The 21,688-nt window shown below is 37.3% G+C and overlaps 1 protein-coding gene across 1 annotated transcript; it reads left to right on the forward strand.

Moving 5' to 3' along the window:
• Positions 1–99: 99 nt before the first annotated feature.
• LOC121419854 (coatomer subunit delta-like) lies at positions 100–15,516 on the forward strand. Its single transcript, XM_041614318.1, has 10 exons — positions 100–294; positions 4,684–4,947; positions 5,389–5,568; positions 6,069–6,271; positions 8,905–9,072; positions 9,454–9,619; positions 10,965–11,112; positions 11,852–11,963; positions 14,221–14,425; positions 15,418–15,516. Exons 1-10 carry the CDS (start codon positions 115–117, stop codon positions 15,505–15,507), a joined length of 1,716 nt encoding a protein of 571 aa, XP_041470252.1. The 5' UTR covers positions 100–114; the 3' UTR covers positions 15,508–15,516.
• The last annotated feature ends 6,172 nt before the right edge of the window (positions 15,517–21,688 follow it).

Below are 21,688 nucleotides of genomic sequence, written 5' to 3' on the forward strand. Positions count from 1 at the left end.
AATTGGTTGAAATTGTATTTTCTACGATTAAAACACACAAAAATCTTCATTCAAATAATTTTTTAAAAGATTCAGGAATAATTCATTTAGTGAAAGCGATTACTGTTCTTTTGAATGAGAAAGAAAAGTCCACAATTAAAAAATATTCTTCCGCCACGGGCGTTATCCGTCTCAAACTCCACATCACACGGACGTGGCCCGTCTCACCGACTGTGCAGCGAAAATCTTGATAAAATCCCACAGAAGACAGTGAAATTGCCGCTTTATTCGAAGAGCATACAGAATAGGAAGATGGTATGATATTGTTAGCTATAATTTCATTAGTAGTAAACAAATGGTGTTTGTCGTTTATTGAAATGTCTCTTACAAGATAAATAATCAAGCCTTGAACTTTTTTGCTGAGTGACAGACGTCGACACAGTGTGAGTGCATTGCAGTGAATAAGTGATCAGTGGTGTTCACCTTTTGTTTTGCCTTGTTGGTGTTTTACTGTTCAGGTGTTAGGAGGTCAGTTTTTTCATGAGTACAACATATTAATCATTAACACCAAAACAATGCCCAACGTCTGTTTCGAGGAGTTTTTTAACAATAACATGTTTATTTTTTTTCAATTTCTCCTCGTTATTTTGCAGCCACTACTTGGGCTCGAACCCGGGGCGGGGGGGGGGGCCACTTATATTGGCGAGTGGATACCATGCGCGACCAAAAAAACACGTAAAAAGGATGTCTTTTTCACGATAGGGCACGTGACGTGATAAGGGTGTCAAAAACACAAAAATAATGAAAAAAGTGTATCTATTTCACTAGGAAATTACGTGTTTAGGGTCTACCGTAAGTAACGGTGTATTAACCGCACCCCCAACTTTGGACTAAAAAAAAAAAAAAAAAAAAAAAAAAACTTACATTTACATGCATATTTGAGGTACGAAGAAACAAAATCTAAGATTTTAAGATTTCAAAGTATCCAAAGAAATTACCGGTATGCGGAAATCTGCTGTTCTTTATCAATTCATCTACAAATGTTAGAAAGAAAGAACAATCCCGACAATATTGGCAACTTACACACTCACTCACCTCACAGTCACAGTGTACACGCACACACACAGCACTGCTATTACATTGCAAACTACGATACAGTACCAGTCATGCCAGTACATCAAATTATGATGTGTCTTTCCCAGCGTAGGGGGAAGAAACATTCACATTTCTTGCATCACAACCTCACTACCATTTTCAGAAATTTAATGTCTTAGCATGAATTTTGGATATGGGAATACAGGAAGGTTCAAGAAACAAAGAAATTGACATTTTTTCCAGTTGTTTTTTACGGCTTCATGCCGTCTCCCTCGTGCGTGGTTTACATGGTATCTTATGAAAAGCAAACAGGAAGGAAAAAAAAAAGCTGGCGCGAAACGGGACTTTGAATAGCGCCAGCTTAAGTCGCACTATAACCACATTACAACGCAATCTCTAAGCTCATTCAACTCTCGCTCATCGGTGACAAAATATTACCGAGTATGCTTGGCGTCTCTTTTAAATTAGCCAGGGAACTTCACTACTTTGAATCGAGAATAAAGTCAAAATTAGTGTCATGAAGGTGGGTGCGTTTGTTATGGACAACATTTAATTAAGATCGTAATAGTCGCTTCCCATTACCCGCGGCTCATACCCCTCTAAACGACATTGCCTGGGCGGCTACGCCCGGCCACTCGATGTGTTGTGAACTGGCAGACATCGTACATGTACGGGAAGGGTTACGGCGGGCCGGCTCAGACCCGTCACCGTGTATAAACCGCACCCCCGACTTGCTTCTATCCCGCCGAGAAAAAGGTGCGGTTAATACACCGTTACTTGCGGTAATTTGAGGAGATGATAAAACAAAATTAAAATGTTTTATAAAGGATGTCCTTTTGCCACAGCACTACATGTTTAGAGTCCGATTTGCACGAGGTGTAAAAGGTGGGGTCATACTAAACCAAATAAGGTAAAGCCAACGACCGAAGGACCCATAACAATAAAACATTCCTGTACTTGTTTAGGGTTCATTTCAGGGAAGTTTGCCAAGAGTATCGTTTTGTTTCCGATACTTGTTAAGGGTAGGGTTTCACATGCCAATACTTGTTAAGGGGTGCATTTTCAGAATATGGAAATTATGTGTTTAGGGTGCTTTTCGAGACCTCATGGTCGCGCATGGTATCTACTTGTGAATGGAAGTGGCCCCTCCGGGGGCTCGAAACAGTAGGCGCACGGCCTATATGGGAGACTGTCTCCCATGAGAGAGATTACCTCCAATATCAGAGACTTTTTAAAGAATTTGGGTATCCAATTTCAGAGACCAATTTCCTTTGTTTACATTTGCTGCAAAAAGATTAGCTTGGCGGCAAATAAAAAATGTGATAAGCAGATTCCTCATGAAAAATTACCCCTTTTCACTCTCTACTTTAAAAATTCACTGTCTACTTTTGTTTTGAGAAGGATTTTTGTTGTCATCCACACACAAAACAAATTGGCTCCTGACCTCAGTGAGACAAAATTTTGGATGGAAAAAATTACACTTTCGTTGGTGTTGTTTCTTTTGTTCTTTTGCAAAGCAAGTCTCCAATATGGGAGATTATCTCCCAATTTTGGAGAGAGTCTCCAATATTGGCTGTGCGCCTCTACTGCCAAAACATTTTGAAACGGTTCAAAACAGTCTTCAATGGTCGTACAGGAAAATGGTCTTTCAGTGGTCTTTCGATGAACTTTCAAAGGTATTAATTGTCTTTCAATGATCTTTCGGCAGTCTGTCAAGATTTTTGCGGAGATCACTGTGAGACTCATGAGAGATCATTCAAAGATCATAGAAAGACCAGGCAAAGGGGTTCATCGATTTTTGTCTTTATTTCATAAAGATATTTGAAAAGAACTACCAAAATGAATCTTATAATTCCCTTTTGGCCTGAAAAGCACCAAAACAGTGAAAAATAAACTTAAAAATGGGGAAAAAACAGTGAATTATTTTGGCTGTCGCGCAACTTCACTTCCCTGTTTTATCCAAACTTAATAGTATTACATAAACATATGGCCATTGAGTCCCTGTACAGATGGAGTTAGAACTTTGGTCCTTGTAATTGGCAAGTGGAGCCAACAGAGTTCAGTGGAACAATCAATATAACAGACCAAAGCTTTAGTCTACAATCAAGTGTGCTAGTCAATGTAAACATCATATACATACTGTACATGTAGGTAGGACAACAAAAACTTAACAGCATTTCACTATTCGAAAAGCATTACCTTAACATATTTTTGTAAGCATTTTTATCACAGACATTGCCAAAAAATTAAGGCTTAATTTCTCTATAAAATTTGCTGGAAAGTGCATGTACGTGTAGGATATTGGTCCACATACATGTACTGTGTAGGCTAGTGGCTAAAAATAGGCATTTTAAAGTCATGCTGACCCTCTGAGAGGAGCTGTGGAAACATGTCACATCAATAGACAATCAACTTGCCTGCCGGAAAATGTGAAGGATTTCGCTACTTTGGTCTATGTTGTTCACTCAAAATACAAGTATGGAAAAAAATTTGAGGCCAACTCACCCAAAAGTGTTGGCCAGGTGGGTGTCGGTACTTTACAAATTGGATGAACGCTCCTACATTTCTTATGTGGAGAAATCTTTATTTACGTTCCTTGTAAACCAAGGCAATTCTCATTTTCAGAGTAGCTCCTCTACTGATAACTGCAAGTACAAAACAAAAGGGGTTTGAAAACCATTTTCGCTGGCATGTGATGAATACATGTTTTGACAAAATGATTTTAAAAATCTTACCTTTGTGAAATGCTAGACTACATGTATGTTTACAAACTGTTAAAAGAATGCACTGATGTTGATGCCACCATCTTGGCTTTTGTCATGGAAAGAAGTTGCGTAATTGTTGTGCTCATTGGCCCATTGTCAGTGCGCACTGCGCAAACCTTTTTCCTGGGTCCCGTAACACAAAGGTAAGCAATTAATCGCACACTTGAATTTCACGATTGATTGTACATTGTAGTCAATGGAATCAATCGGAAAAGAAAGATTCTATGATGATTGCTAAGCTTTGTGTTATGAGCCCTAGATGTGTTTTAGTTTCGCGGGTTGGTCGGACTGGAAAATACTGGTGGTAAATAATGGTAAATACCGCCTCAGTGAATTGTTAGGAAACTGGGAAATAGTTAAAAATGCAGGGATATACTTCACAATATATTTCTTGACTATTTCATTTCGTTTATTTCCATTTTCAACAATTACAGTTTGTTTTGTACATTTTGACATATCAATAACAAAACATATTTCAAGTATCCCTGTACAAAATTATATTCAAGATTATTACATATCTTGTTGGAAATGGAGGAGGCTGCTAAAAAGCGGAGCTTGAAGAGTGCAGCCTCCTAATAAATATTCTTGTAGTTACATAGCATAAAAAATCAAAATATTTTCAGGTATTGCTCAGGTGTTTTTCAAGCATATTCTATCATTTCCCTGTACCTCCCGGAACATCATTAGTATATGTACTTCCCTGCATTTACAAGTTTTTCCTAGTATTTCCCGCCTGGGCATAACTAAATTTCCCAAGAAATTCCCAACCGTGCTTTGTCTCCATTGCATTTTGTCCCCTCTTTTAAAAAATATGCCCTTTGTATTTATTGTCCTTTTTCCATAGGTGCTGTTAGCAGCTGCCATTTGCACGAAGAGCGGGAAGGCCCTTGTTTCCCGCCAGTTCGTGGAGATGACCAGATCTCGTATCGAGGGGCTCTTGGCAGCGTTTCCAAAGCTGATGAACACGGGCAAGCAGCACACGTTTGTGGAGACCGAAAGCGTGAGATACGTCTATCAGCCTCTGGAGAAGCTCTACATGCTTCTCATAACTACGAAGACCAGCAACATCCTTGAAGACTTGGAAACTCTTAGGTTATTTTCCCGTGTGGTAAGTACAAAGAGTTGGTAATAATATAGAGTCAAATTTCAATGTCCATTTGCATGCTGAATAAAAGGCATTGCTGCAATGGTCAAATCAGGAGAGGTAAATAGGTGCAGTATGTACACATTTAATGCACATATACATGTAGTAATATATTGCGCTATTGTGCAATGTCAAAATTTACTTGCCTGACCAAGCAAGCTGATGCTTCTCAAAAGTTATGTAGCACCCTGGATGAATATTACAGTCATCCTGTAGGGTTGGCAAAACTTGGCATTTATGCACATCGTGCATCTGTTCTATATATTACCTCTTTTAAGAAATTTATAACACTACGTGGCACATATGAAATTATGTCTTTGATCTTTTGGATTACTACTTTGTACTTTCAAAGGTTGGCAGCTCTGATTATATTTTTAAAAAGTTTTATCTCTATCTCCTTTCCAGATTCCAGAATACTGCAGAGCAATGGAAGAAAGTGAAATCCTTGACCATTCATTTGAACTTATTTTTGCCTTTGATGAAATCGTTGCCCTTGGCTATCGGGAGAGCGTGAACCTAGCTCAGATCCGTACATTCACAGAGATGGACTCGCATGAAGAAAAGGTTTATCAAGCTGTCAGAGAGGTGGGATTTTCTTCTTTTATTCTTCTTTTCTCTTTTTTTTGGAAGGGGTGGGGGTATCATGGTCCCCCGGTCCTGTTACAGTTAACCCTTGGCACACTTATGTTAAAGTTTTGCACATTCGTACAATTAAATTCAACAATCGTATCATTTAGTTGTCCTGGTGGGTGTTTCATAAAGCTATTTGTACATGTAAGTTAAGAACGACTGGTGATCCTTTCCTGTGGAAAATGGTATATTAATTGACGATGGTTAAGCGCATTAGAAGGTTCACCAGTCGCTCTTAACTTTCGAACAGCTTTATGAAACACCCACCAGCTTACATTAATGATACTAGAGAAGCAAATGAATGTGTATAGTTCTTGGCTAACATGTGGTACATATTGGTATCAATGGTACAATTTTACAATTTTCATTATTTTCCCCCAGAATTAATTAAGCATGCAAATTGATATTAAATTGAATTAGATTGTTTAATAATCGTGATGTTAATTGTTTTGCAGTCTCAAGAGAAAGAAGCTAAGCAGAAGATGCAGCAGCGAGCGAGGGAGCTCGCCAAACAGAGGCAGGAGGCCATGAGGTCAGGCAAGAGAGGGTATGGCAGCGGGGGTTATGGGTCATCAAGCTCGTCAGGGATGTCATCGATGTCCAGCTCGATGACAATTGTCACACCGGAAAAACCTATCGAACCATCAAAGCCTATCAAGTGAGTGCACTTACAGGAAACCGAAACCCAAGACGAGAAGTAATCTTATTGGAAAGAGTAAAATAAGAGAAACAATTTAAAAAAGTTTCATCAAAATTGGTTATGAAATAAGCAAGATATGGACGTTTACAAAGTCAAGATTCTTGTACTTTCTATGGGGATCCTCAAATTGGAAAACATGCTTCAATGTGGCTGATTTTGTGGACAACTCTCCATTTGTTTTGAACACAATTTTTCAGATTTCCCCCTTTATTTTACATATTTCACATTATCTCCTCCTGACCTTGACATATGTGGTGTGAATTATATTTTCCTGTTACATATGTTGTACTCAGAAGGAGGCAAGATGCAATTTGAAAATTGTGTACAAAAACAAATTGGGAGTTGTCCACAAAATCAGCCATTTTGAAGCACGTTTGCCAATTTGAGGATCCCCATAGAAAGTACAACATGAGTTTTCAAACTTCCATAACTTGCTTATTTCATAACCGATTTTGATGAAACTTTTTAAATTGTTCCTCTCATAATCTTTCCAATAAGATTGCTTCTCTTAGGATTTGGTTCATTCAACACAGATAAATGTAGATGTTACAGATTGCATTCTGCATGCTGAGAATCTTACTATAGGATTGGCCAGAATTAAGTCACATGATTCAGGGCGGTTTCCCCTTCAATCATCACTCACACCGATGGAACTTTTGTGTTTCGCTGATCTTTTCAGCGCATAGGGTCACAATGTATAATGAATTAGTTTGAGTACGTGCAAAATTAAGAGGTCATTGCTACTAGGGCTGATATCGATAACGTCTTTATTGATAGTCCTGTCGATAATTGCTTCTTTTTTTTTGCCACTTAGTGATATCGATAACCTTTCTCTCTTTGTTGATAAAACTCGCATTATGTAGGGACAGAGTGATTTTCCGCAATTTCACGGAATTCACGGAAACGGCCCTTTGAAAGTGGCTTTTCAAACGGAAAATCACGAAAAACTTATTTTTCATCAAACTGCACAGAACAGCAACAGAAATTACTCCAAAATCTCAACACAAAATACTAGCCACAAAACACGATCTCACCCCCACTTTGCTATTATTATAGCAAAGTTGGGGTGAGATCGTGAGAATCCAAACATTGTGACTGCACTCGACTCCATTCGATCGAGTTGAAAACATCACAAGCGCAAGCTCAACCAGAAGGCAGCTATCGCACAGCCTTGTGTTGCTGCCCTCTACATTAGAAGATGTACAGCATGATACCAAAATGGCGAATAAGCGAATTACGTTGACTGCTCAGAAAGATGTCCTAAATGCCCCAAAATTATCGATAAAACTTCATCCAATCCTAAAATAATGCTAATAACGTGAAAGGTGGGGATATATTTATGCTAAATATGTTTGTTATAAGATGCTTTGTAGTCATTTAAATCCGATGAACGCGAATTTTAAAGCGTTCTTGGTACAGTAGCAGATACAAATTTTCACCAACCCGAGTATGTGACATTGCTATAATGCCTAAAAAATGTGTATTGATGTTCTTTTGTCGATAGTTATCGATATCATTTAGATGTTTTTAGCATGATATCAAAAAAGAATTTTCTCAACGATAACAGCCCTAATTGTTACTCAATTTTTTTTGGCTCTCATCATTCTCTATCACGATGCAGTGACGATAGCATAAGTTCTAGATGCGCTAGCAGTAAAATATAGTGCAAAGTAAAAGTGCATTGCTCCTTGATTCTTTTGTTGCGACGGTAAATTCCTTTGTGAGGTCAAAATGAATCTTGCAAGAGGAAGATGTAGATCTTGCACACAGTTACATCCGCGAAGACATTAAAGAAGCATAATCATGCGACTTGATCAATTTTTTTAAAGGTAACTTTGATATTTGAAGTAAAAGTTATTTCTTGTATAATATAGATTTCTTTGTTTATAGGGGTTCCCGCTGTGTGATATAAAGCATGAGATCACCTCTTAATTTCAGGTGGTGAGGAAAACACATCAAGCTGGATGTACTCGCTTTCTTTCCCTAGCTTCCCTTAATTAGAGATAGCTGCATCCAGGTTGCTTTGAAAGTGATAGTTTTCCCATCACCTTTACCAAGAGTGATTATTTGCTTCATATCAATATATTTGACCCCCCCCACAGACACCAAAAATGAATTTTCAGTTAAATATCCTCACTTAAAAGAGGACATTTTCAGCTTTGGAATAAGATATTTCTCTCACTAATATTGGATGATCCTAACCCTTGATACAAAAAGAACAATGTTTTCTACCATGGATCGTTACTTTTCCGAAAGAGGGATTAAAATCGACTTCTCTGAAGAAGCACAGCCATACACTACTCTGCAAAGATGACCAATAGAAGATTAGAACTTAAGTCAAATTTTCCTAGGAGGGGTGTTCAAATTAGCTCCAAAGTTGAATATCCTCTTCATGATTATATAGAAATATTTCTGCAAGAGCTTAATCCAGTATTTGAGTAATTGGATTTCAAAATTAGACTAAAACTTGATACCATGGACAATGTGCATATTCAGAAAATTATACTGATAATTTTGTAATGATTTTATAATAATTCTCTACCATGTAATTTTTATAATCACTTTCTTATGGCATTTTTTTTCCCTCACAGACCATCGGGTACAGGCAAGGCCATGAAGCTAGGCAAGTCAACGAAGAGTACAGACATCTTTGTTGATAAACTCAGATTAGAAGGGGAAGAGGTCACATCAAATGCACCCAAGAGCAGACAATCCTCAAACGTCGCCAAAACCATAACACCTGCCAGTAAAACAGAAGGGTATGTATATAGCAATCATTTTAGGGGTACTCTGTGTCAGAAATGTCTAGTCCTAAGCTTACATATGTGCCAAAATTCATGAAGCTTTTTGTCAATGAATGATTTGATGAATTAATTTTGTTGTATTTCAGTGTTTATATTTAGAGAGCATCCAAAATAAATTGTGTGCTTTTATCACTGTTGCAAACTTGACATTAATTACTTGAGGTTACAGCATTAATGAGCCCACTGTTAATTGACAGTAGTTAATAACAGTAGTCTCATACTTGTTAAATTCAACATTATTATTGCATGAAATATACTTAAACCAAACACATTTTCAAAACCGTATGTGTGAAATAGGGCCATTAAGCTTCTCTGTATTCTTTGATCCTCATTTAGAATTCACATAAGAGTGGAAGAGAAGATGACCGTCTCGACGGGTAGAGATGGAGGCCTCCAAACCTTTGATGTACATGGTATGATGACACTACGTATCTCAGACCAGAAATATGGAAAGATCAAGATTGGTGTAGCAAACAATGATGACAAAGGAGCACAATTACAGGTATAGTCTTTGTTTAAGTTTAAAAAGAATTGGGGATATGACCACCCCCTTCTCCATCAAGATTGGAATAGCAATCATTGACGTCAAAGTAGCACAATTACAGGTATAATCTTTGTTTAAGTTTAACCCTAAAAGGACTGGGGGAGATGATGCCCCCTCCCCCGACTCTTCGCACGATATTTCTGAAACGCAAAATGAAAGCACCTCAAAATTTTATGACTTTTTTCTTTGAAGCTCGCCCAAGTGTTGAGACCAAATTTGCAACATACGGGTATAGCATCGTGACTATGTACGAGACAATGTAATGCCGAAAATGGCTCTTTTTTGTACTGAAATTCATTAAAGGGTGAATATTTTTTTCATTCTAATTGGTCTGCTTAGTGATTTAGGGTTTAATCTAATAAATGGTCTGTAATAATTTCCATTGAAAAAAAAACGAAAAACAAAAGATGAAAAAACAAAGAATTAAGTTCTAAAAACAAAGAAATACACAGGGAAAAAATTGGCTTTCGCAATTTTTCTTCGTGAAAACATTTGAATTAGATTACCAAGATGACATCTGCAAAAAAAGAAAAAATTTGAAATGAAATTAGGTGTTTAATATGCAAATATGTTTTTCATGAATAAATTGCATATTTCATTTATAATAAATAGAGAAATAATTATTTTCAGAATTTTTTTTATACTACCTTATAGTTTATGTGGTAAAGAATGTGCATGTCGAAGTTTGGCGCGATTGCGCGAACGACGGCTGAGATCAGGAGGGGGGGGGGGCATCATGGCCTCCCCCAGTCCTCAATACATCTCAAATAGCCCAGTCCTTTTAGGGTTTAAAAAGAATGGGGGCTATGACCATCCCCTTCCTGATCAAGATTGGAATAGCAATCATTGATGTCAAAGGAGCACAATTACAGGTATAATCTTTGGTCAAGTTTGATTTAAAAATACTGGGGCTATAATGATCCCTCTTCTCCAACCAAGATGCAATTAAGTAACCAGTGATGGTCTAGTGGTTATGACTCATCCTTGAATCAGAGGGACGTGGGTTCGAACTGTATTTTGTGATATTTACTGAGGGGTAGCATCCTCTGTAAACAAAATACTCTTCTCATGAGGGTACTGCACAAGTTGTACATAATCTTTTTATAATCTAGAGACAAATAATTTTAGGAGATTGCCAGATACAGGGTTTGGCATGCATGTTTTATTGCATTGTCAATCTGGTTTGAAAAAAAAGATGTTTATAATGCATTGTTCTTGCTGGTTCTGAGACTTCTGATGTGTGATAGTTGGTGCCAAATAATAGGCATTTAAAAAGACATTGTATTCATTCACCTTCTTACAGACACATCCCAACGTGGACAAGAAATTATTTGCATCTCAATCGTACATTGGCATGAAGATTCCTGACAGACCGTTCCCAGTTAATAACGACGTCGGTGTTCTTAAGTGGAGACTCCAATCCTCAGATGAGACATTGATCCCCTTATTAAGTGAGTATCCTTTGTTTATGATTGATTAGTAGTATATTTTGACATTGATCTTGATATTGTTGATCAGGATTCCCTCAGTCATGGAAAATCCTGGAAAAATTTGTGGTCAGGGAAAAGTCAGGGAATTTGGAAAATTTGTGGAAAGTCGTGGAAAAGTCATGGAATTGTATTTACCTCTTGACTACATAGTCATATGGCAGCTCTCCAGTTTGTTGTGTCACCCAACTCTCATTTTTCCCTGTTTTGTGAAATCCCAACCCCTGGAACCCTGGACGTCACAGGATGTCATGGAAAGCAACAATTTAGTCATGGAAAAATCATGGAATTCTGTTTTCAAATTTCTGTGGGAACCTGCTGATGTACAAATGTGTGGTCTGGCTCTTCTATACATTTGAGGCAGAAATGCTTTGAGTCAAAAACACAAATCATTATAATTATCAATGAATAGAATCGAAGGTTGATCCTGTTGCTTATTGCTTATTCAAGCCCAACACTGTCCAAGATCTTATCATGACCTGGTCCTTTAAGATTAATTTAGCAGTTAGAGCATATTAACTGTTCATGGCTAGATTACTCCTCAGGGAGTGGAGATGTGCACACATCACATGCAGGCAGGTTAGAATCCATTGACTGGGTAATTTATCTTTGAAGCCCTTAGAAATGTCATTCCGATGTGATAAGTGCTATATAAATGAAAATTATTATTATTCATATTTTTTTACTATCTTGTCTTTTACAGTTAACTGCTGGCCATCACCTAACAATGAGGGCGGTTGTGATGTGAATATAGAATATGAGCTCTTACAAGAAGATATGGAACTTCAAGATGTGGTCATCAACATACCTGTGCCGTAAGTTAACAATATCTGGATAATGCGTATATTCTTATTGATTTTAAATTTCAATATTTTTAGGGTAATGTCACTTTAATATAGGGCTCATATTTTTCTACACAAAGAAAAAAAATTAAGGTCAAGTCCACCCTAGAAAAATATTGATTTGAAAAAAATAGAGAAAACTCAAACAAGCATTATGCTGAAAATTTAATCAAAATTGGATGTAAAATAAGAAAGTTATGACATTTTAAAGTTTCGCTTATTTTCCACAAAACAGTAATATGCACAACTCGGTGACATGCAAATGAAAGAGTCGATGTCTCTCACTATTTCTTTTGTTTGAATTACACAATATTTCATTTTTTACAGATTTGACAATAAGGACCAACTTGATTGAACCATATAGTATTAAACAATGCTAATTCCACATGTTCAGGGAGGAATTAATCCTTGTTCCACAGGACAACAGGTGGAAAATTTGAATATTTCACATTTCATATAATAAAATACAAAGGAAATAGTGAGTGAGTGATGTCATCAGTCTCTTCATTTACATACCGACAAGGATGTGAATATAAATAAATTAAGTGAAACTTTAAAATAATTTTCTTATTTTACATCCGATTTTGATGAAATTTTCAGTGTTATGCTTGTTGGATTTTTCTCTTTTCATTCGAATCAACTTTTTGTTGGGGTGGACTTGTCCTTTGAATGGTTACACCCATTGTCAAAGGCCAAAGGAAGCACCATTCAGGTAATTCGATAGGGCATCCACAGTTGTGGCCTTCCATGGCCACAGATTATTCAAGACCTGTGCAAGGGGATTGTAATTTTATTGTTTTCAAGGTTTGCCGTCCTGTGTCGACTAAGAAATATGGATTTGATGTTTCATCTTGAATATATTGATACACATTACAATGTCATTTTAAACAACATCCAGTTTATAATGGTGCAATTATTTACTTAATTCAAAATTGCATGTGTATAGCATATATTCTACCAAACGTAATGGATCATATTTATGCAAATATCTCATATTTACGATTAAAATTGCAATAGGTAATACAAACAGGATTAAAGACAAAATTAAAATGAGAAAATGAGAAGCTGTTAATCTTTATCTTTGTCAAGCTTTTTTCTTCTATGTACATTTTCGTACATACTATTTTTGGCCTTTTTTTTAATTGATTCAAATTTATTCACTGGTTGGTATTCTGCTAATTAAACCTATGTTCAACCCTAGTCTAAAATATAAGTTTAAACCACACTTCCATTTCATGGAAATTATTATGTACTGGTACCAGTTCATTAAACTTTATGATATTCTTGTATTTTCACATCCTTCCAATTTCACAACTGACTTCATTTTTTCAGTAGAATAAGAATAATTGTCAATTGGTGAATAAGTTGACAACTGGCATTCCATAAAAGTGTGATCTAAGTTAATCCAGGTTTAACCCTAAATCTCCTGGGGTATTTTGATTCTTGTCATTCCCGGGGGGGGGGGGGGGGGGGCCATTATGGCCCCCCCTTAAGATCTCGGCCGCCTATCACGCGAGCGACGCAAAAATTTGCACGCTGGTAGTGTGCGATGTAATCTACAAGGCTGTATGGTAAAATTTTCCAAAATAATGAGATTTTATTTTATATGAATTAATTATGCTAATTTATGCATAAATCATATTTTTTGCTCTAATTCACTAAATAAAGCTCCTAGAATGCTAATTTTTGGTAAAAATTTTCTTTGTAGCATTCTTAACAATCGTAATTCAAAAAAACTTTGGTTTGGAAATAAATTTCTTATGTATTTTATTGTTTCATGAATTTCTTATGTATTTCCTTGTTTTTTTACTTTTTGTTTTTTATTGTTTTTTCAATGGAAATTGTTCCAGACATAATTCTGATCATAAACAAGGCAAAATTAATTAAGTTTAATCAGTAAAAGTAGAAATAATGATACATTTATGAATTTTGGCTAAATACGCAATTTGCATTGTATATGAAATCACGTTTATGAGCAATTTTGGGTCTGACATGCACTTGCATAATGTTGCGTAATGTCGTAACCGCGTACCCGGGCTTCACAACTTTGGTCTCAAAATTTGCGCGAGACTTGAATGTAAAAAGTCAGTGAGCTGCGAGGTGAAAAAATTTCGCGCAGTAGATATATCGCGAAAATTGTTGAGGGGGGGGCCATTATGGCCCCCCCCCCGGGAGAATTAGGTTTAATTGAATATAACAATATATTTTTACTCCCTTCTTATCACAACAGATCTGGTGTTGGCGCCCCCAAGGTTAGCGAGGTAGATGGTAACTACAAGCACGATTCAAGACACAACATGCTAGAGTGGAGCTTGCCCGTCATTGATACCAGCAACAAGACCGGTAGTATGGAGTTTGCTATTGCTGGTCAACCCGATGATTTCTTCCCCATTACTGTCAGTTTTATCTCCAGGAAATCATACTGTGATATTCAGGTTAGTTCTGGGCCGCTCTATTTTTATACGGTTAGGCTTGTTCACTTGCCTTGAATGTCACGTGTTAGATCATCTCATGTCGTGTAGAGACTTGCAGAGAAATTCAGTGTAATTAAAATGACACTGTAATCTAACCATTTGTTTTGACGTACATGTTCATGTATATTATTAATCCTTGATTACGCTGTATGCGATATGCATGTCAGTGGCGGATTCAGGCGGGGGTGTATGGGATTCCTGCCCCCTGCGTCCCATGTTTTAAGAATGATGCATTGAAGATACAAATAAGTAGGCCTATCTAAGAAAGCAGTCATCTGTGGCCCTTAATTTTCAAATTTGCTCCTCATGCTCATCTGTTTTGAAATCATCTATCACTGTATGGTACCAGAGTGACATTTTTTTGTTTTACACATGAATGTAAAGAAAGCCTGGTTCATTGAGCATGGACAGTAATAATAGGCCTAACCTATTTTTGCCTCGCGTGTCTTCTTGATGAGGGAGGAATTCACAGAACCTTAGTTAGGTCCTTTCTTGTTACACTGTCTAAAAGGCAAACACTTTGTTCATTAACTCGAAGGTCTTACCAAAACTGTAGTTTGGCTTAATAGACTGACAGTACAGTGCAATCTAATGGTTTTGTGTGTGTTCGGGGGGGGATGGAGCACACAGAAGTGTTTCATGAGTCATCAGTGATTTTCACTGACTTATTTTTGTCTGAGCCAACCAGATTCAAGGATTTCAGTAGCTTACAACACTGTCTGAATCCTCTGTGTCTTTCTCTCTAAACCTGTCTGTCACTGTCTTGTCTTGTTTTCTCTCTCCTTCTCTGTCTGTGTTGTCCCTCTAGCTCTCTCTGTATCTTTGTCTCTCTTCCCCTCTTTTTCCTCCCTGTTTCTGTCTGTCTCTCTGTCTCAACCATACACACAAACGCACACATTGCCTTTGTATCTCTTACCCTCTTTTATTTTTGTCTCCACTTTCTAACTGTCCAGGTTGAGGATGTCTTAGCAGTTGAAAGTGACCAGCCAGTCAAGTTTTCATCGGACGTTGCCCTTCTTGTGGACAAGTATGAAGTTGTATAAGACCCAGACTCTCCACATATCGAAATGTAATATTGCCCATCATATATTGTACAGGAGTCACGTTTCTTGTACCATGTAACCCAAACAATCAAGAGTTCACAGAAACTATTGGCAATCATTAGGATCATAGACTCTTGTATTTTTTGCTCTTTTTCATATGGGTCATCTTCAGAATTCTTTGAAGGGTAGTCAGGGCACTGTGTCATTAACCCTCAATTTGGACGGTCATGACCCTAGTCCTGAGTTATGAATACTACGTTGAAATAGTCTCATATTCCCATATTTCAAGCCCCAGCGGTTCCTTCCTCTGGTACCTGGCCTTGCTGATGTTGTCTAGCTTCTGTGTCCCACAGAAGAAAAGGTATTGCAATATACGTTTTCTGTATTTGTGTGGTATTGCGATGAACTTAGTTGAAGAGTGCACATTATGTCTTGATTGTCATGTAATTATAATTATTACATGCATGCGTCAAGATATACAGGTGTATTCCAGACTCAAGAAGGATGTGTTGGCGATGGTATGGGGTATCTTACAGCATTCCAGTTGAAAAAGAACACTGATTGATTAAAGTTAACAATCAATGTATTCATTGTACAGGGTAAGGTATTTATGCCACTTTACTGAATCCTTATCAAGTAATAGTTTGCAACACATCAATGTGTGTCTCTAGACTTTTCTCTTCCGTCTTTTAACTCTTTGTCCGCCGTGCACAGAATCCCCTATTGCCGGATTAATTCTGTGGACACCAGAAATGGGTGCTCTGGATTTGCATGCGTAGTTGACATGGCTGTAACTTTTTTATGCTTTTTCCTACAGAAAAATGTTCTACAGTACAGTTGTAGAGTATGAAATTAGCTTTCTATTGATGTATATTTTCTAAATGTTTGCTCATGTTTAGAAGATATATCTCTAATCAATGGAAACCTTCAAGTTTCAATTTGCAAACTATAAGTGTACAGGCTATTCATTCCCAGATTTTTACAAAATATAAGAACAAGCTACTTATAACCCCTTTGTCAAAGAATAATAGCACAGGCCCAATACTCTAAGCCTAGGCTATTTTTTTTTCAATGGCAAGGCAAGAAGTGCAGCTTAGGGAGCTTAGCTTTTGTGATTGATAGCATTGTATAAATCAATGTAATCAGATTGTCAAGAGATTTGTGTGGATCGTCGTACTTGGCGAAGCAGCAAGTTTGCCTTCGGCGAACTCGGCGGACAAAGAGTTAAAGTCATATCCAACTCAATGGAGAGCTGTATGAAACCCGGGGGGGGCCACTTCCATTCACGAGTGGATACCATGCGCGACCACGGGGTCTCGAAAAGCACCCTAAACACGTAATTTCCATATTCTGAAAATGCACCCCTTAACAAGTATTGGCGTGTGAAACCCTACCCTTAACAAGTATTGGAAACAAAACGATACTCTTGGCAAATATTCCCTGAAATGAACCCCTAAACAAGTACAGGAATGTTTTCCTTCGGTCGTCGGCTTTACCTTATTTGGTTTAGTGGCGACCCCACCTTCTACACCTCGCGCAAATCGGACTCTAAACACGAAGTTTTGGGGCAAAAAGGACATCCTTTATAAAACATTAATTTTGTTTTATCATCCCCGCAAATTCGACCCTAAACACGTAATTTTCCTAGCGAAATAGATATCCTTTTTTCATTATTTTTGTGTTTTTGACACCCTTATCACGTTACGTACGTAACGTGCCCTATCGTGAAAAAGACAACCTTTTTACGTGTTTTTTTGGTCGCGCATGGTATCCACTCGCCAATGTAAGTGGCCCCCCCCCGGGTATGAAACATGCTTCAAATGTGGGTCCTCTTTCATGAAGCACTGTATACATGGCAAGGAAGAAGCTTCTGAAATCCTGTAATTTCATTGGACGAGAGTAAATCTGACATACTTAAACTGGTTCATGACAAAAGGCCTCCTTTATTGATTCTGATTTTTAGGGTTACATGGTACAAGGACTTCTGTTATTTTTTTTTCATTTGTGTAAATAAATATTAGAATAATATTATCATATCAATTGTAGTATTGTACTTTACTTCATTCCAAAACTAAAGTAAATGTACTTCATACATTGACCTTTTTCATATTATTTCTTAATTTATTGAGTTCCAGGATGTGAAAGGAAAGATGTATCTTTCAACATGCTGGGTTTCTTAAATGTTTTTCTTAAAAGCATGATTTTCATGTTTGAAGAAAAGAAGTAAATCTTTGGGTTTTTCCTCGGGGGCACAGTTATTGACAAATACTGTAAGTGTAAATAAACTAAATATATGAACACATTAGTAGGGACTGTTTTGTGTTCTGCTACAGAAATATTAATTATTCAATTGAAAATATTTTCCCATATCATGGCTGTCTCGTTATTTCTCCAGTTTCTTTTGTATTTCTTCTGATTATGTTTAATTCAATTCCGCCATTGTTCCTATTCAACTACTGTAAATGATATATAGAGGAGATAGGAACGTACTTGTCGGTTTGTCTAAATAACCTTTGTATGAAGTGATGTACTTTGCTGATATAGACGTGGATATAGTCCACACATATTTGTGTCATAATTTCTGTTCAAATTATTCTATCAATGAAAATTTGTATTAAAGGTCTACATGTAAAATACCCATGGTCCAAAGTAAATGTGTCCTTATTTGATACAAATCGTAAAGGGATAGTCCGGGCTGAAAATATTTATAACTAAATAGAGTAAAATTCACTGACCAAAATGCTGAAAATTTCATCAAAACCATACAACAAATAGCGAAGTTATTGAATTTAAAGTTCATCAATATTTTGTGAAAACAGTTATATGCACGTCATGAATATTCATTAGGTGGGCTGATGATGTCATATCCTCTTTTTCCTTTTTTTTAAATGTTATTACATGGAATCATAATTGTTTCATTTTTCATACATGTGTAAATGAATTGTCTCCATCATGATGAAATAAGTTGCAGCAATAAATAACTAATGCAGTTAATTGTCAATCCAAAATCCAATTGTTTTAGTTCTTGGTAGACACATTTTGAATAAACCTGATTTCATATAATAAAATGCAAAAGAACAAGTGGGGATATGACATCATCAGCCCACCTAATGAATATTCATGAAGACATGCCAAGAACCGTTTCACCAGAATAATGCAAATCTTTAAAATTCAATAACTTTGTTATTTGTTACCTGATTTTGATCAAATTTTCAGCATTTTGCTCTGTGAATTTTACTCTCTTTATTAAGATATGAATATCAGACGATCAGCAAGGACTTTAATCTGAAATAATCTATTCTTTCAAGAAAAAAAGTTATGGTTGAGCATATTGGTATCCATGTCACTAACAAAACATCTCTTTTTTACACCACAAGGGTTCTAAAGTTGGGTTGATATTTCTTGCCCATCCAAACTGTTCATGAATTTCACAGAGGAAACCTCTGTTTATCCGGTGTGGGTGAAAGCGTGTTTGTGTTTTAGGTTGACATTTTTGTGGGTGTGTATGTGGAAGTGAGATTGCTCTCAATTGCCTCAGGTTTGAGGGTGCATTGTGTGTGTGTGCATGATGGTGGGTGGTGTGTGATAGAGATGGTGAAATTAGGTGTGGAAGTAAGATCATTGTTATGGGTCAGAGGGTGTGGGGGAGGGGAGAATTTGCATTGTGTGTGTGTTTATGCGAGAAAGATGATGAGATTTATGTGTGTGGAAGTGAGAGCATTTTTCAGGGTTTGAGGGTGTGGGGAGAGGGTATATTGTGTGTGTCGCATGGATAGAGGCAGTCTGTGTATTGGGTGTGGGTTATGGAGCAGTTTGTATTTTAGGTGCAAAGTTTGTGTGTGTGTGTGTGTGTGTGGAGATTGCACTCAATTGCCTTGAGGTTTGGAGTTTGTGGGAGCGGGTGTATTGTGTGTGCGTGTGAGGATGTGTGGGTGTGTCTGTGTGTGATGGAATTGATGAAAGTGGTTGTGGAAGTAAGATCATTGCTAGGAATCGAGGGTGTGGGATATGAGGGAGCGGGTGTGTGTTGTATGAGGGAGAGAGAGAGAGAGAGAGAGTGAAAGTAGGTTATGGAAGTGAGGACCATTGTTTTGGAATTTAGGGTGTGGGGGAAGAGAATGTATGTGCGTATCAGAATGTGTGAGGCAGGTGGTGAAAGTGGGTGTGGAAGTGAAACCATTACTTAATCATTTAGGGGAGAGGGTGTGCGCGTTTGTGTGTGTGTGTAAGAGAGAGAGTTGGTGAGAGCGAGTTGAGGGAAGTCAGAGCAATGGTAAAGGTTTGAGGGTGTGTGGACACCTATGTATTGTGTATCCATGTGTATCTGTGTTTAAGAGAGAGAATTCCGCTCCATACACACACACACACCCTCAAACACGTCCACTAAACACTAATCACACACCCGCGTACACAGACAAGCTATGTGTAAACGACAAGGATGTAAAAGGGTGAACAACTTTCTTTTGCTTAAAGGAGAATGAAACCTTTGGAACAAGATAGCTTGTGTGAAAACAGAAAGACCAAAGAAACAGATCAACGAAAGTTGGGGAAAATCGAACAAATAATGAGAAAGTTATGAGCATTTGAATATTGCGATCACTAATGCTATGGAGATCCTCACATTGTCAATGCGACAAAGATGTGTGATGTCACTTGTGAACAACTCTCCCCATTACTTTAGTATATATTTCACTTAAACTGCTTCTTTTATCATATCTATTAGTAGATCATGCGTTCTTTCTATAGAGGGCATGTAATTACAGATTTTTAAAGAATACAACATGTATAAAGAGTTTGTATCAACATGGGAAAAAGCAAAAAGATACATTTTGGGGGTATTTTATAGTCCATCAAAGGGAAATTTGTTCACATGTGACATCACACTTCCTTGTCGCACTGCCGATGGGAGGATTTCCATAGCATTAGTGATTGCAATATTCAAATGCTCATAACTTTCTCATTATTTGTCTGATATTTCTCAAACTTTCGTTGTTCTTATTCTTTGATTTTTCTGTTTCGACACAAGCCTACTTGTCCCAAAGGTTTCATTCCCCTTTAACAATCAATGTAATAAAAGGAGGTTGAAAGGGGTCCATTTTACAATCGATGATTTCATAAGTGGTATAGGTGTGGTAGGCAGATGTGCGCACAATAAAATTATCAGCAAACTGACAGATTTTCCCATGAGGAGATGTCAAGTTCAGAACTAAGATTGGCTGTGGTAAACAACGGAACTAAAACATATAGGCCCGTATTCTGAAGTCGGGTTTAACTTAAACTAAGGTTTAAAGTTGTGGTGTAAGTATGGATAATTGTTACATAATCACTAACAGTAGAGATATCATACTTTCAGCTCATTCATCTCTCAAATCATTCATAATTGTGTACGCTGTATAAATGGATGATTTTCTTCACCATCGATGAATCAGGAAAGAGCACAGTAAACATAAGAAACATAACAATTTTGATACTTTTGGCTTCCCATACTTAAACCACAACTTTAAACCTGAGTTTAAGTTTAACCCGACTTCGGAATACGGGCCATAATAATAATAAAAACTATTGTTGATACTCCCTCCCTACAGCTGCATTTCACCTCTTTCCAATGGCAGGATCTATGAGAGAGTGTAGGTCTACCAAGGGGGGGGGAGGGGGTAAAGATATGATGATGCCAGCCTTGGGGCATCACTTCAGCTGTCAGTGGACTATGGGAAATTTCATAAGTTTAAAATTAACAATTTATTGTTTGCAGTGCACTGAAGATGGGAACGGTTTCGTGCTGGAAAAACCTTTCAATACAAAATATAGGGCTGATGTTTGAAGGTTTGGATGGTGGTATGAACAATCGTTGAAGTAGTTTATGGTACACCATGTGTAAAGCCCTGGAATATGGAAGCTTAAAAGTGCCACCGAGATGTTGAGATAATTATCTTGGGAAGTCGACATCCTGATATCAAAAGATCAAATGACGAGATCCCGGATCTCATGTCGACATCTTTTAGAAGAGATGATCAGATGACAGGATCTTCTATCTCGTCATGTCTACATCCAGTGGAAAAGATGATCAGATGTCATGATCTCGCAACTCGTCATGTCTACATCTTTTAGAAGAGATGATCAGATGACATGATCATGGATCAAAGATCTTGTCATCTGATCATCTCTTCTAAATAGGATGTCG

Source organism: Lytechinus variegatus, chromosome 8, assembly GCF_018143015.1.
Source record: "Lytechinus variegatus isolate NC3 chromosome 8, Lvar_3.0, whole genome shotgun sequence".
In the NCBI taxonomy this organism is placed as follows: domain Eukaryota; kingdom Metazoa; phylum Echinodermata; class Echinoidea; order Temnopleuroida; family Toxopneustidae; genus Lytechinus; species Lytechinus variegatus.

Coding starts and splice junctions, on each gene's coding strand:
- LOC121419854 (XM_041614318.1), top strand. CDS start 115: ATGAGAAAGAAAAGTCCACAATTAAAAAATATTCTTCCGCCACGGGCG. Junction 11,964..14,220: donor GTCATCAACATACCTGTGCC/GTAAGTTAACAA, acceptor TTATCACAACAG/ATCTGGTGTTGGCGCCCCCA. Junction 14,426..15,417: donor AATCATACTGTGATATTCAG/GTTAGTTCTGGG, acceptor CTAACTGTCCAG/GTTGAGGATGTCTTAGCAGT.